Source organism: Acanthopagrus latus, chromosome 20 (assembly GCF_904848185.1).
Source record: "Acanthopagrus latus isolate v.2019 chromosome 20, fAcaLat1.1, whole genome shotgun sequence".
Lineage (NCBI taxonomy): Eukaryota > Metazoa > Chordata > Actinopteri > Spariformes > Sparidae > Acanthopagrus > Acanthopagrus latus.
Window position 1 is genome coordinate 13,886,993 of NC_051058.1, and position 16,579 is coordinate 13,903,571.

A 16,579-nucleotide genomic window follows, 5' to 3' on the forward strand; every position below is an offset into this window, starting at 1 on the left:
CTGTAAGATGTGCAGCATCTGAGCATTTTGCTGTGCTCAAATGTGAAGTTGAGTCAGCAGAGTCCTTTCAAGGTATGACTAGCCGTTATGAACTTTAATTTAACCCTAATGCGCAACAGGGATTATTTGTGAGGTGTTCAATGTTCATAGTTGTTTTTTAAGTTGTTCATCAAAGTGTTGGCGGGTTTGTCACATCCAGTTAAGCAGCTTTGGCTGGACTTAAAGGTGCGCTACAAAGAAAGAATTTCTTAATTTATTTTATAAAGATAATGAAAATGATCAACATTATCAACCGGACTGTTCGCTAGCTGCACAACTAATTGAGCTAACTAGCTAATGGCCGCTACAGTTAGCAGCAAGCCCTTGAGAACAGTGCCAAGATTTGAAGCCAACTTTCATAGTGGGCAAAGCTCACCTTGCGAAAGAAGTGTCTGTAGACGAAGTTGTTTTTTTTTTTTTTTGCTTCCCAACCCACACTTATTTCACATCAGGATTTAAACCATATTGGTCTGACAACACTTAAAAAGTCTAGATGAGCTACGCAATTAAATACATTTTTCACCCATTCAAGTTAGCCAAGCGCTAAACTAGAAATTAGCCAGCTCAGTCGGTGGAGGTCTCTAGCATGCATGCTATATGGGCCCCACAAGAAGAAGAAGTTGAGCTTTTCTGGCCTCATGTGCCACCTGAAGCTAATCTTGATTTGCCTCTGCGGTTCTCTGCTCCTAGTGTCTTTTAATGGTTTGTTTTGATTCTACAACCTGAAACTTTATTGTTTTGAGTCACTCTCAGTCCTCATCAACCTGGCCTCAAATGCAGGAAGTGAAAAGGCATTAAAAAACCTGTACTATACACCACCTGCGACAGACTGACAAAGTTAGCGAATAGCTTGTGAACATTGTGGAACATGTAGCTGGAGATTTCTCTTAGGAGTCAGTCGTGACCTAAAACCAAGGTTAAAGTAGATGTTTAAATATGTAGCTTATTGCTAACAAGTGGCTTGCGCTTGTGATGCAAACATTAATTGCTTCCTCCTTGGCTGAGTTGTAACGTCAGCTAGCCTAGTTAGCTCATTTAGCTAGCCTCTCATCAATGAGTAGATGCCACTTCCTTCTGCTCAGTGACTCGGTGTTGTTCAATAAAAAGAAAGTAAGTCCTACAGCAAACTCCTCCCAATATGATCTGTGGATTATTTTTAGTAAAAGGGTCATGATTTCTGGGAAGAAAATTGAGGTTGAGTTTTTTCAAATGCATTTTTTGGCACTTTTGGGACCACAAGCCGAGTGCCATCTGTTTCTAGTGTTTTTGAGAGAAGGCATTACTAAAACTCAGCAACTCACACCAAAACAATCTAGTTGGATTAACAGAACTACAGGCAAGAGGAAAATAAAGTATGTATTTTTGATTTTGGGGTGAACTGTCCCTTTTAAAGGGCTGTAAACAATGTCACAAATATCCATTGATGCAGGTTTTAATAGCTCAGATGCAGCTCTCTTATCTCGGCTCACAGGCACCACTGAGGGCTTTTTTATTGTACAGTATATGGACCCGGTGGAGGCTTAGACCGATACTAAGTGGTTTGCAGAGAGTGCACAGTAATACTAATGAGACCTGCCTTTCAGCTGGCCAGTAAGTAGTGATGGGAGCCACCGCAGAGCTTCTCCGTCTTATAATGTGGATGGGGTTCACCTTGAAGCAAGGTTAGACAGAGCCGATGAGCCCCAACACTCGGTTTCATCCCGGCAGCCTCAGGGATGAATGAGGCTGTCGCGCCTTCAGGGAGAAGCTGCTGGAGGGGGACGCCCCCCTTTATTATCTCAGTCTTTGTTGCTCTGGTTAAGAGATTTAATTTTGAACATCCATCAGTCTTTTTCCCTCCTGCACTCTCTCCCGCTCTTTTCATATTCTGTCACATTTTTCCACAAGATGTTATTCACAATTTCCTGAAAAGAAAGCATGAAGCATTTGTCAAATAAGTGAGTCATTAGTTTGAGTCAGTGTCTGGGATGAACACCAGGCATGAATATGAATTAGAAATGCTCGCCTTATTAATCTGAATGTAAATCTTACATATCTAAGCACATCTTCATCCACCAGTGAAGTGATTGTGAGACATGGACAAGGAACCGTGTCACAAAATGAATGCTTGACCACAACACAGAGGGATGTAAACAGTCTCCATATGGTGATTTGATGATGCTCTGTGCATGTTCCAATGATGGAATTTAATCCAAAAATTGTACTATTTTTCCATTATATACTACGTTATACTCCTGCTCCACTACTTTTTTTTAAGCAATATACCCACTATATATATTTGATTACTTTAAGTTACTATTTACTTTACAAATGACATGCTGCATCAGATCAAAAGCCCACAAAGAGCCCTTTTTTAAAATCATTTTTATTTTGTTGGCCATCTGATCTAAACAATGCTGATTCCAGGAATGACGGAAATGCTATACGGCATATAAATATAGATGAATTACTTTTCCTTAGTCATTTATCGCCAGCACATTTAATGTCAGATACTTTAAGACCTAATTACCCAAGTAATATGACTTTTGAATACTTTTTTCAACTCTGGTAGCTTCGAACTTCCAATTGTTTTTCAACCTAAAGGTGTTATCTTATCCAAACTAGGTGGTGTAAGATGAGTGGGTGTTTGCTATATGTCATATAGATATCTGCATCAGATTTTGCTCTGCGTTTTTGTTGCTATTTAAATCCGTATCGCAGTATATTAATAAATTTGCCATCTCTTCGCCTCCTTTCCACAACTTCTCCTCCTCAGCCCATCCATCTGGCCCAGAGCAGCTTCTTGGTGGAGGCCTTCGGCACCTCCTTCATCCTTGACCTGGAGCTCAACCAGTAAGTCAACACATCCACCACAGAGGAACACAACAGCGCTTGACGCCTTGCTTGCAGCGATCACCTCTGCCGTACTTACATGAATACGCTTACTGCCAGTGTTTCATCATCCATTTCTCCTGCCCACCTACAGTATTGTCCTCTGTCTCCTGTGTGTTGGCATTTGTTAGCCTGACTGCAGGCTAAACGACAGTACAAATGTATACCTCCCCTCCCCCTCTTCTGACTCGCCACCCTCTCTGCTCTAATGGACTTGCCTTTATGTCATACCTTTTACTGGCTCTCTAAGTACTTAGAATAAATGATTCTTCACACATTTGGGTTTTACTCATAATTCACCCATTTGCTGACTAGATTTGCACAAGTCATTATAATGAATACATGTGCATAATGGCCTCTAATAGTCACTTTATGCTGCAATCTTGCTTCATAGAATTGTTGAGTTCAGGTTGACGCAAATGTTAGATTAATTATGGTTCTCCTCACAGTAACCTCCTGTCGACGGACTACGTGGAGCGTCACTATGATGAGGACGGGCAGCTGTCACAGAACATGGTAAGATTGTATAATGGAAAGAGTATAACATTTAGCTAAATATGCTTATTTGATTTGAAATTGATGAGAAGATCATTACCACTCCCCTGGTTGTAGCGTATATTGGATGCTACAGTGCGTAGCTAGTTGGCTTAGCTCAAAATGAATGAATGGAAAAGGTGACAATCTCTTAACCGCACTAATTTAGACATTTTATATTGTTTGATTAATCTTTACAAAACTTAGTGGTTTTATAGGGATTATAAAAAAAATGTGTTCATACGTAAACTTTGGAGAAGCTCGTAAATGGCTTTTGTTTCTTTGGACAGAGCCAGACTAAATGTTTTCTGCTGTTTTCTGTCTTTATGCTAAACTTGGCAAACCAGTTGCTGGCTAGCTGTTCCCCCATATTTCCAGTCTTTATGCTAAGCTAAGCTAACCAGTTGCTTGTTAGCTGTTTCCCCCTGTTTCCTGTCTTTAGGCTAAGTTAACCTAAGCATTTGCTGACATTAGCCTCATATTTACCACAAAGACAGAGTGGTATTGATTTTCTTGTCTAACCTTTGACAAGAAAGCATATTTCCCGAAATGTCAGGCCAGTCCCTTGATTAACCTTCAACCACTGTTTGCACCCACTTGTCTTTAAAGAAAAAAAAAAAGATCTTTTAGGCATGTTCATTAATATTTTTGCCTTTATCGGACAGTGACAGTAGCGGCAGACAGAAACTGAGGAGATAGCTGGACACTCCTTGTATGACATGCAACAAATGTTTTCTGCTGTGACTAAACCAGCGGCAGTTGCAACCATACGTCCTTGGCATATGCGCTGTAACCATTGGAATACCATGGTGCTCCAGGCATCCTCATTTCTATCAGAATTTAATAGAAGTCAGTGAGCTAGTTTTCCATCACTGCCAATTTGATAGGGATTGATTTTGTGCGAATGCCTACAGCCGTGTTGCTTTTATGTCCAGTGTGTAATAGAACATGTTTCCTATGGTGTATTTTCCCCCTGAGGGAAATTGAACAGATACTTGTATATACACAGGCAGAAACTCATATAAATGGCAGATGTTTATGAATGTTTTGAATGAAGTATAAATGCCTGTGAGGTTGTTATGATACAGTGTTTGTCACACAGCATCTTTCAAAATGCGTCCAAACCGTCTTTCTAGCTGCATTTCCAAAGGACTGATGATTGAGTTGTGGTTGTTGTTGTCTGCTCTGTCTTGCATTATGAATTTGAGCAGACTACCCTATAATAATGTTCTAAGTCTAGTTTGTTTACGCAGCCTCAGAGACAGGCAGTCAGGGCAGACAGCTTGACTCTCGACCACATCGAGGAGACAGTCTGTGTCCGCTTTATTTCAGCCTCTGTATTTCCCTTTCTGTCTTTATCTCCTTGTGTCTTTCACTCTCTTTTTCTCTGCCAAAGACCACCTGACCAATCAGTAGATGGTTGCCATGGGTACCAGCAACCAGCAGCAGCAGCGGCGGCAACTAGGGTCTATTTTGTCATGTCGTGAGGGGAATTCAAATCATGTCCGCTTTTCAGAACCGACTAAACCAAATCTTACAACCATCCTCTGCCCTGACCTTTGGATCCAGATGTGCAAAATGAGCACAGTCATTGAGTTGTGGGCTTTCTCTGTAAAGGCATATGGAGATAATTAAGGAAAAATATTAAAAACCTGAATTAAAGACTTAAAGGAAGAAAAAAGCTGCATGAGTCTGTAAGTTGCTTGTAAGGTGAAGCTCAGACCTAAGGCATTTGATTACTCTTGACTGAGATCAATGATCATTTTTTCAGAGCCTGATTACTCAGATTACAAGATTGGGTACAGTAATAAAGAAACACTTTCTCTATCAAGTGGTTTGTCCACGAGAGAGCACAGATGAGATTAGTTTTCATCTGTATATATCTTGGTCAAAATTCTCTCTCTCACGTTAAAAGGATCCTCCTTAAAAGTGCGACAAATATATCAAATCAGATTGATTTCTAATTTTCAAATATCGACAACTTCCATCCACTTCCTGTCAGGCTCTACATATTTCTAATATGTCTTTTTCCCACTAAAAATGGTGAAGATGGTAGTAGTTCTTTAAATGTTGTATTAATTGGGCAAATAATGTATGTCATTTAGCAATAATAGTAGCCTAAGAACAGATTCTTGGGGCACACCAAGAAATCACATGTCATTAGAATGGCAGCCCATTGAGCTAAAAGATACCCCTGTGTGAACTGATCTACTTAAAGATTTGTATGGCTGTTTATTAGTCGTATCCCTTTGTCGGAACTAAAAGTTATTTGGCATTGGCTTGGATTTTTCAGATAACTGTATATAGTTGGTAACACATGCAAACACACGTCTATGGAGAAAAATACACCTTAAACTGCACAAATTGCTTATTTCCCTTTTTTCTGCATGCCGGATTAAGAACCTGCTATATAAAATCCCGCTACCAACATCTCCATCTTGATTTATTGCGTTTCATCGACATGCCAATAAATGGCCGCTGCCTTTGTGTGTTGCTTTTTTATTGGTCCCTGTGGATCCATGCTATTACACTGAGTGGGGTGACTGGCTCTCGCTCGGGCTGAATCGTGATGACACACGACTAAAAGAGGGAATTGAATTATGGATGACGATGTGGATGAAGATTTGTCAGTTTCCTTGCTGAATACTGGCGTCTTTGATTCCTGACAATTGGCACATTTTATACTTACTATATATTCAAATGATTTAGGAGCTTGAGCACCAACACGCTCTTTTGTATATTGGTTGAAACATGTAAGATGTCTAAGGGGGGAAACGGTAAGGACTCAGAGCTGCAGCAAAACATATTAATGAATTGATAGACCATGTTTACCACCCTCTATCAGCTTGGAGGGTTGGGTATTGAATATTATCAGTGCCTGAACTGGCAGTCAAACACAATCAGAGGGAGGGGCAAGTGTTTTATGTTCGTCGTTCTCATTAATTTAACTCTCTTAATGTTTCTCCCTAAATAGTTTTATTGTTAAATTATTCAGTGTGGCTTTATTGTATCTAGGAGTAAACGTGCTTCTCTTGAGGATGTCTGATATTCCCAACCATTATTTTCTCTTCTCGTCTCCCTTCGCTGTACTTTTCATCCTGTTTCATCCACCCGCTCCTCTCAGCTCACCGATGCTGAGTCAGAGTCCGGACATGCAGCAAACTATTGCTTTCCTAATTCAGTTTGAGTTTTTAATGTCAAGTGTAATCCCCTCCTGACTCTGCAGGATGTAAGTCTGTACTTGCCTCCATTTGTGGGCACATGCAGCTTTTCATTTAAGTCATGCAGTCCTCTCACTCCTTATGTCCTGTGTCTAGCCTCCTCCTTACCTGTTCCTGTCCTCACGGCACTGATGATGTTTCAAGATTAATTATTTTCCTGTGTGAGTGGCCACTATTTTAAAAAAGCACACTCAGCCCCTCAAAGTCAGCGTGTGTCTGCTGTGTGAGGCAATTTGATTTCCTCCATTTAGCCTTGTAATCCTACCTTTTATTTATTTATTATCTTGCCCTGGACTAAGTGCTACGGGCTGTCTCACTATTCCTTATGAATGATTAAAGTCCTTTTCTTTCTTAACAGATGAACTAACACTGAATCTAAATAAGCTCTATGAAAAATACTGGGACTGAATTTTAAGGGACTGTAACTGTTGAAATTCTCAAACTTTCTTGTCAGCAAAACATATATCCAACAATACACCAAGGATATAATACAAAATATAATGAATGTACATTTTGATAATATATTGGTAACATTGGTATTTAATATTTAGAATATCTATCAATTAAAACATATTTAGCATAATACTAGATAATGTATTTCTTATTTCTATTTAAAAAATCTACAGTAATACATTTGTGTGTGTGTACATATGTATTTGAACATATCAAATTACAGCAGTGTGATATTATTTGATCTCATATTAAATCTACATAATTAAAAAGAAACACGTGAGGATTTCATAATTTTGAACTGCTCCTTTAAATAATAAAGCGATGATATGAGAAGTAAAACTTGACTTTACAGTATAAACTTTTTGGAGAATCTACAGGCCGACATTAACCTACGAGCCAGCGTCACACTGACGCTGCAGTCTCCTCTTCCTGTGTCCACGTTTTGGAGGCTTCACATCTGATTTGATTTCATCCTCCAAAAACGAAGCAGACAGTCTTCAGTGGAAGACTCATCCCTTAGTGTCCTTACATGGAACTGCTGGTAAAGCAATTACAGCCTTTTAAGGTTCGCAGTTTTTAACAGCTTCCTTCAGCGTAATCCGATCAGTCTCAAACCAAAACAGGCTAAATGCATTAACATCCTGTACCTCCAAATTTCATCAACAGCAAGGCAGCGCTGCGTGTCCTCTGAGATTTCAGACATCGGGTTTTAGCGGACGGACGGCTTCATCTTGAGCTGGACTCTCACCTGGTGTCTCAGGGGTGTGTGTGATCGATGTGAGGCAAGATGAGGATGTCCTTGTTGACAGATAACAGACGGACGACCGGGGCGGCCATTGATTTTTCACAAATAGGAACCTGAGTGACTGTGTGATTTAGAGAGGAGGAGAGATGTCCATTTTGACATCCAGTGATCAGTCCACTAAATGCACAGAAGCAGTTCATTGTTGCATACTTCAGTCTTGACTTGGAGGGATGCTGGAGAGATTTCCAAGGTTTGAGCTTTAGCTCAGAGTAAAGGTTGACCAAGCATAAAGAACAGCAGATCCACGTCCTCCCTTCTCTTTGTGGTCCATCAGCCGTGCCAGACAATGGCAGGCTCGGGTGGCAGACATGACTTATTTGGGTTCATTACAAACACCTGACACTGACCCTCTCTTTCACACACACACACACTCACACTCACACTCACTCTTGACTGTAAACTCCATCCACTTAAACCCACTTGATTATATAAAAAAAAAAAACTCCATGCACAGTTTATATTCTTTCTCAACTGCTATTCTCAGCTGGCGCATTTAAACACACACACACACGTGTTGCTTGACTGACAGGAGGCAGGTCTCCTCTCCGATTATCGTAATCTGATCATTTCTGTACTGTGAGAGGCAGGCGTGGAAACACTATATTCAAAACACGATCACGCTGTCGGAGCCTTCCAGGGAGAAGCTGAGGGTCTACTGGGAAACGTGATCAGGAAAAGATAACATGGCGAGAGTCAGACCAAACACTCTCTCAAGACCTGGAGGGTGAAGTCGTGTGAGCAGCCAGCTGTGAGGCTCATGCTAGTGTTTACCATTTTCATATCTTATTTTAGTGTGTGGGCATTTCTAATTAGTTAATTAGCACTGAGTTCAATTTAGTGTTAGTTAAACTATAACTGTTGCCAGAACTCGTTGCCACTAACTGGGTCAGCTGAAGGCCCCCAGGCTGACAGTAAATACCTTCCCTGTGTGGATTCAGGGGCGATCAACCACAGCGTGAGGGGTTCGCAGTCAGCGTGGTTTTTTATTTTTTGAAATCTGACATTAACATGTTACTGCATGCTGGAGCATTCACTGTCTCTACTGTGTGATTCGTTTGCAGGGAGGAGAGCACTGCTACTACCATGGGCGCGTGCGAGGGCTGCCAGGCTCCTGGGCGGCTCTGTCCACCTGCCACGGCTTGCGGTGGGTTGAACACGTTGAGTAAATGTTATCACCATCATCAGTCAGGACCCAGAGTTTTATGTTTTTATGTGTTTTCAAATGTTCAAAGATGAAAAACAAGAGCTCAATCATGTTTCTCTTGAGAGTTATCAAGTAGGAAATCAGTTTTTCCCCTTTCTTAGTTTAGTGGAAAATCCATAATCCTTATAATAGTTCGACATCAGAAGTCCACTTATTTGAACACTCATCCGTACTGTAAATATATAGCTGGAGCCCGGTGCTGGTGCAGTATTTCCCCTCTCAGTGTATCCTGGCTGCCATCCAGTCATCCACCTCCAACAACACAGCCTGGCACAACCACCCCTATTTGTACTGTACTGTACTGTTCTGTACTGTACTGTAACTTACCACGATGCTCTGTTTGTTTCAGGGGGATGTTTTCTGACGGGAACTTCTCATATGGCATCGAACCTGTAGGCAGTGGCGAGGTGAGTCAGCGATTTAAGAGGTGAAACACAACAGAGTGAATCAACCAGTTGGATTATTAGTGAACACACACGTCTTCACAGAATTTATCAGCATCAGATCACGACGGCAGCAAGGTCATGAAAAAGGCAGTGGAAATCTTTACAGTGAAACCGCCTCCGGTCTCACCTTCTCTCTCCGTCTCTATATCTCGCCGTGACTTACCATCAGTCCCAGACAGTGTTATTCTATCTCCGAGCGTTGCTGTATGGAAAGTATTGAGTTGATACACAATCCACCACAGCTGAAACACATCTCCTCGCTCATATCTGAGGGAGACATCATCATCATCATCTCACAGAGACTGGCGACATTTAAAATCATCGACAAAAACAAAGTTTAAGAGGATTTAAAGACGTCAAAAACACTTTGATATTTAGAGGGAATATGCAGAAGTATTAAAAAGAAATGGATGTAAAAACAGAGTGACAGGAGGGAGTTGGAGGAAAGTGTTTAGAGGGAAAGAGGCTGAGCTTTTGTTCCATTAAGGCACAGTAATCGAAGCACAGCTCAATTACATAGACTGCAGAGATGGATCAATGGCCTCCCAGCTCATCTTCAATCTCCCTCGCTCGCTTTTCGCTCTCCTCGGCTCGCTCTATCTCAGATGGGTCATTTTCATAAAGTATTTATCCCCCAGCTCAAGTGCACCACAGTGTCCAGTAGTGTTATTGCCATTATGACAGCCCGGTGATTGATTAATTATGCATCAGAGCACTTTCCTTCCCGCTGATCCGTCTCTACCTCAGCGCACACAGCAGTGCTTTTTTTCTTCTTTTTTTTTCTCACGCAGACAAGCTGCAGACTGAATTCTGGGATTTGAAGAACAAATTTCAAGGCTTGATTGATTTTAAGAGCATGTTTTTCTTCTGGTTGAGAATTTTGTCAGCTTATTTAAGGTTATAATAAGTCCATGTATTTGTGCTCTTTCATGGAAGAGATCTACACTTTCGCACCTGTTTATCAAAGTACTTTTCAGTCATTTTCAGCTTTTAAAAATTATATTATTATATAAAATTAATATTAGACAAATGTTTAAGACTTTAATTTTTCTGCTAGAATGCTTAAAGGCTCATCTGTGGTTCCTCTATAGTGGCAGAGATAATGTAGACTCTGGTGTCCTTTTTGGTTTGAGGTGAAGTTTAACATCATTTTCACATCTGTAATTCCCGTTCAGGCAGACACGGAGCTTGAATCCAAAAGTGGACTCTTTTCGAAAGACAAACGAAGATGATTTTAATTTGTTTCAAAGTACAAAGTGTTGGATGATCAAATGACTGGCTCTGTAATGGATTCTGGTGGATTTGCAAGCAGCTGTTTCTGGTTAAACAAAAAGGATTTTTTACCCCTTGATTTTCTGGCTCTGACTCCGGTGCCCTTTCGAGGGCCACTCAGCGCCGGCGAACCTAACACTCTCCCTGTTCTTTTGAGCTGCCAGTCTGGACCGCTAGCTGCATGGCTAACTAAGTTAACTGCAGCAGCATATGAATTAGATAGGTGGCCAATTCTTACATATTGCACTTTGAACAATGAGGTCTCGGGAAACTTTCCATAATGCTGTTAGAAACTCAGAATAACAACCTTAGCCTGTCAGTGGAAAGAAGCACCTGTAGTTGACAAGAATTTTAATGGTCAAGGATCATGATTTACAGAGCAAAATATGTACAAATAGGGTCCAGGTTTTGAAATACAATTCTCCTTTCATAGTTAAAATCTTCCAGAATCAGAAAGGTGCTAATAATATTTGAGTAATTAAAGCTTCCTTGAGAAAAGGAAAGGAAAGAAAAAAGTTTTGAAACAACTCTAAACTCAGTGGAAACCCACTAATTCCTTTCTCCACTCTCTCTCTCTGTCTCTGTCATTCTGTTTTTATGTCACATCATCCAGGAGCAGAATGAGCACATTGTGTATCGTATGCCGGACGTCGACCTCTTTCCCCCTCCCTGTCCAGGTAGGACCACCAGGACTCTGAACTTTCCCCCCGTCCCTCCTGCTGCAATGATAAATCCCTGTGTCTTTGTCTGCCCTCTAATGTCTAAATACTAAACTTTATTGACACAATACCTGCTGCGATAATCCAAATGATGCACTTTTTATGACACCTCAGACTTGAGTTTGTGATGTGATGCATAAAGTTTTGCTGTTGACACGTTGCAGGAGACGGCTGTTTGCTGATAGACCTAAAGGCTGCTTGCTGTTAGTTGTTCTGAAGCTGCATGTTCAGCCTTGTCCTTGACATTGAATGGTCTGAAACAAATGTTCTGGAGTGCTGATTTTTTTTTTTTTTTTGGCTGCTTTTCATGCATACCACAGCGTCCAATATCCTCCTCAGGTTGTCCAGCTGCCCTCCTCGCCCTTGCTTAACATCTCATTTGGCTGCCTCTTCTCCGCCTCTCCCCTTTGTCCCTCACACTCGTCCGACCTCTTGGATTCATCTCCTGCACTCCTTCCTGTCATCCAACCCCTGCCTTTCCTTCCCTCCCTCCCTCCCTCCTCACCCCCTCTCTTCCCATTTGGCCAGTTACGCTCTCTCCCTTCGTCCTCTCTCCTCCGCTGGCTGTGTGGTATTGATTTCTCCTGCAGACTAAAATACATGGTTACATCCATCCGCGGACTGATGACTAGCCACTTTTCTCTCTCACTCTCACTTACTCTGTGTGTTTGTGTGTGTTTCTCAGGGTGCTCTGCGAACAGCACAGAGCCTGAGGGGAAGTCAGACAGCGAAGGAGACAGTGAGCTGAGGGATGGAGACGACCGGTCTGAGGAGGAGAAGCCCGTCTTCACAGGAGGCCTGAGACGCTCAAAAAGACAAGTCAGTTTTTTTTAGTCCCTCACACCTTCATGTGCGCTTCACACACGCAGATGTCCTGCCAGGAAATGTGTAGCGAGCAAGTGTCACCATGTGGGAAACATCAGAGTTGAGATGTGCAAACACGATCAATATTTCACGCTCTGCCGAGTGATGCCAAATTTCCACACTCGTGCTGATGGCTCGTCTCAGCTTTTATGCTAATGAAAATAGAACCCGGCGATAAGTAAGACGAGTGTCGTACGTCTGGAGGAGAGTTATTAAATCTGAGTAGAGGACTCAAGTTAGACCATTGGAGTATTTTTCGGCTAAGCTTGGACTAGAAATTACCAAACAGAAAACAAAAAAGTGATTAAGGGATGTCAGTGTTGGTTGGTCCACCACTTTGTTAATAACTTTAAGGGTAATTCCACCAATTTAGTGTGTTTACAGGTCTTGGGGAATGCATTTTGTCAGCAGCATATTGTTAAAGGCTAATTAGCAAATGCTAACATGCGAACACACTAAACCAAGATGGTGGAAAAGGTTAATATGTAAGTTAAACATCAGCATGTTAGCAATGTTACTGTTAGTATGATAGTCGCTTAAGTTAGCATCTAGCTCAAAGGTGGCATGACTGTGGGCTCTTGCTGATTTAGAAACAGTAAATAAAAAGCGATTTAAAAGATCAGTCAAGTTTTATACAACTTAAATCTTATTTTGGAATGTTAGGTCATCGTTTTATTTTACTCATCAAGTTTATTGCAAGTCTGACTGCGTTTGTTTCTTGCCCTGTCTGACTTTTCTTTAGCAAAGGCCTCTTGTTCCCAGATTGAATTCATTAACCTTGGATGTCTTATTATTTTATCAAGTTATTTTGTTCGATCGCTATTTTGTTTGATCGTCCATTGAACTCATCAGAAAAGGAGGCTGCAGTTTATATTTTTAGATACAGAGCAAATATTCAGCTTAATGAATGAATGATTGTTGCTCTCCAAGTTGTTGTTTGTCCTCTCAAGGACAAAGACTAGAGTTTCACCAGCATCAGCGTGTGTGTGTGAGGAATGGTTTCACCTGCTGGGTGTGTGTGTGTGTGTGTGTGTGTGTTGTTTGTGTGTCAGTTTGACCTGTGTGAAGGTGATTATGACAGCAGACTCAGACTGTGTGGATTTTTTCCGGCCCTTCCAGGTGCGACGAGGCCAGCGCACCGTCCAAACTGAGACCAAGTACATCGAGCTGATGGTCGTCAACGACCACGAGCTGGTAGGTGTGCACCTGACAGCTCCGAGGTGTTTACTTTTCCCTTATCTCTGTAGCTGCTGCGCAAAGGCAATAATAAGTAGTTGAAATAGGGTTTTAATCAGGTGTGCTCTGTTGATAAGACTTTACAATCAGCACGGGAAATAGATGAAAGGCAGTAACGTTGTGTTTCTCCTTTTCTCTTGTTAGTTCGTGCAGCTCCGTCGGTCAGCCACTCAGACGAAGAACTTTGCCAAAGCGGTGGTGAACATGGCCGATGCGGTGAGTTCAGCACTGATCTTGTATTTCAAATGTATTCACACGTCCTTTACAGTCATTTGCAGATTACTGCGACGGAGAACATCAAAGCTTTCTCCCCCCGGGTGATCAGAGCTTTGGGAACAGATGACACATATACGGCTTATGATCTGCAAATTCAGTGGTTTCAAAGTGAACGCCTGCACAATGATATATCACGAGGCTGGAGAAAGGCTTACCCGGGATAGCTTTATATATGAAGTGCAGAAAAATTCAGACGGTGTGCTCGTGTCCTCTGCTGTAGCAGCAAAGTGAGAAACCCTTCACTGACTGGGGACAAACACGGGGATGCTGGTTTCCATGGCAACCGCCTGCTTCCTGCCTTCTCCCGCTCCAGATGTCTGAAGTAGACGGATGCAGCTGCTTCCATTATCTGCAATATTTGACTGAAGTCATACTATTTTGGAAGTTGTAATATCTTTATCCCAAATATCCCGAGGGCGAGTAGTTATGGTTCAAGCTCTCTCTCTTAAACCTGGGGATCCAGCTGATGTTCTCTTCTAAAAGGATGCCGGTTTATTTTATATTACTGCTTCTTTTAAAAAATATAGTTAGTGTATGTCATACAAGTTATATGAATGAGAGATAAGCCCTTTCCGAGAGCGCCCCCTTCCTTCAGAAGATTATCTCAACCGTCTGCATGTCTTACACTTACTTAAAACTCCTTGATATAATTCTTTTGATATTCTTTTTACACTAATTATGTATTAATATTTATATTTACCGTTTCTCATGTAGAAATAGGGCTACATTTAAAAAATGTATGTTATCTCAACACCTTAATCTTATATCTTGATACTTATTTATTTTGTTGGACATTTTTACTGTTTTTCTTGTTTTTTTGATGTCTAAGAAGATATTCAAACTTCAAGATTTATTAATCTTTTATCTTTTTTGTCTATTAATGCAGCAATAATGGCTATGTGTCGTGCTGATGGACGGCTCACGTAGAGATACAATATAGTATGTGAAAAAGACGCCAAGTGACAAACAAACAAAGGGCAAAGCAGTGATTGTCTTGATGCTTTTTGGTCTCCTGCCCTGTGTTTTATAATTCTTGTATATGGTTTATGCTTTTCACGTGTCCAGATCTACAAGGAGCAGCTCAACACTCGCATCGTCCTGGTGGCCATGGAAACCTGGTCGTCTGAAAACAGGGTCTCCGTGGGCGACGATGCCCTGCTCACCTTGCGCGACTTCATGAAGTACAGGAAGGAGAGCATCAAGGAGCGCTGTGACGCTGTTCACCTGTTCTCGTGGGTTCAATCTCCTGATTGTAGTTGGTGTTGTTGTCGTTATATTCTTCTGCTTCTCCTTTACCTTTTTCTCTTCTTCTTCTTCTTCTTCTTCTTCTTCTTCTTCTTCTTCTTCTTCTTCTTCTTCTTCTTCTTCTTCTTCTTCTTCTTCTTCTTCTTCTTCTTCTTCTTCTTCTTCTTCTTCTTCTTCTTCTTCTTCTTCTTCTTCTTCCTCCTCCTTCTTGTATAACAGCAGTCTTCCTGTCTTTCCTGCAGTGGGAGGACGTTCATGAGCAGCCGCAGCGAGGCGGCCTACATCGGGGGCATCTGCTCCCTCACCAGAGGTGGAGGCATCAATGAGGTGAGGCTTATTTTTGTTACACTGTGTAGATGTAGTCGGTCATTCAGTTCACTTTACTCTCTTTTCTGGCTGTTGTCATGAACTTGATTTGTGTGTGTGTTCAGTTTGGCAGCGTGGGTCCCATGGCCATCACTTTGTGTCAGAGTCTTGGCCAGAACATCGGCATGCTGAGAAACAAAGAGCGACCGGCTGCCGGTAAGACTAACACTCACTTTTTTTTTTTTTTTTTTTTACTTTTCCTTCTTGCAATATTTCATATTTCAGCAAAAAACATATTCAAGTTATGACAGATAGAATTATACATGTTATTGTCCTGTTATATCGGAGAACTGTCAGCACTCATTTACAGTTGCGCTGCGAAGAAGCTGGACTGTGTTACTGTAGTTATCACTGAGAGAGCCGCTGTACCAACAGCTCCCTCAAGTGGTGAAATCACAGCGGTGCTTTAAAATATTTACTTCTCTCCATCATGACGTGTCCTGAGCGCAGCAATGTTTGTGTTTGTCCAGGAGACTGCAGGTGTCCAGACCCATGGCTGGGCTGCATCATGGAGGACACAGGGTATGAATTTCTTAACAACAAGTTAATGAGTGAAGAGTGTTCGGAGAGATCCTGGGTGGGGGTGTGTATAGGGCTATCTTTGGGAAAAGGGGATAATGTATAATTTGTCAATATAATGTTTCCTTTTTGTACACTTTCAGTAAAAAATGATGAATATGTCACCTTATTCTTGTTCTTGGTTGAGAGGTTATCATATTTAGTCTTTTTTTAAGCCATTTTGCAAACTCAGTGATTTCTGTGTTGTATTTTTTTGTATCAATCAGTTACTACTTGCCCAGGAAGTTCTCCCGCTGCAGCATAGACGAGTACCTGCGCTTCCTCCAACAGGGAGGAGGCAGCTGTCTCTTCAACAAGCCCAGCAAGGTGAGATGTGGTCTGTCATCATCAGAAAGACTCTGAAAGTGGATTTCATCATCACAGAGATAGAAACTGAGGGAACACTGTAACAGTACAGACAGACTCTATATATTCGCTATATTTCTTAGGTATCTGCTCTCTTCTCTTAA

The 16,579-nt window shown here is 41.5% G+C and overlaps 1 protein-coding gene across 4 annotated transcripts in view; it reads left to right on the forward strand.

The window, feature by feature from the left end:
- The window catches only part of adam11 (ADAM metallopeptidase domain 11), a 28,577-nt gene that overhangs the window by 3,111 nt on the left and 8,887 nt on the right, over positions 1-16,579 (forward strand). For all 4 annotated transcript variants that reach the window (XM_037081158.1, XM_037081161.1, XM_037081160.1 and 1 more), the window contains exons 3-15: positions 2,795-2,871; positions 3,360-3,426; positions 8,985-9,067; positions 9,477-9,534; positions 11,459-11,522; positions 12,250-12,383; positions 13,548-13,622; positions 13,809-13,880; positions 15,006-15,172; positions 15,428-15,512; positions 15,617-15,707; positions 16,022-16,073; positions 16,337-16,436. In XM_037081158.1, coding sequence (XP_036937053.1) covers positions 2,795-2,871; positions 3,360-3,426; positions 8,985-9,067; positions 9,477-9,534; positions 11,459-11,522; positions 12,250-12,383; positions 13,548-13,622; positions 13,809-13,880; positions 15,006-15,172; positions 15,428-15,512; positions 15,617-15,707; positions 16,022-16,073; positions 16,337-16,436 — 1,125 coding nt within the window. The remainder of the gene's footprint in view (positions 1-2,794; positions 2,872-3,359; positions 3,427-8,984; positions 9,068-9,476; positions 9,535-11,458; positions 11,523-12,249; positions 12,384-13,547; positions 13,623-13,808; positions 13,881-15,005; positions 15,173-15,427; positions 15,513-15,616; positions 15,708-16,021; positions 16,074-16,336; positions 16,437-16,579) is intronic.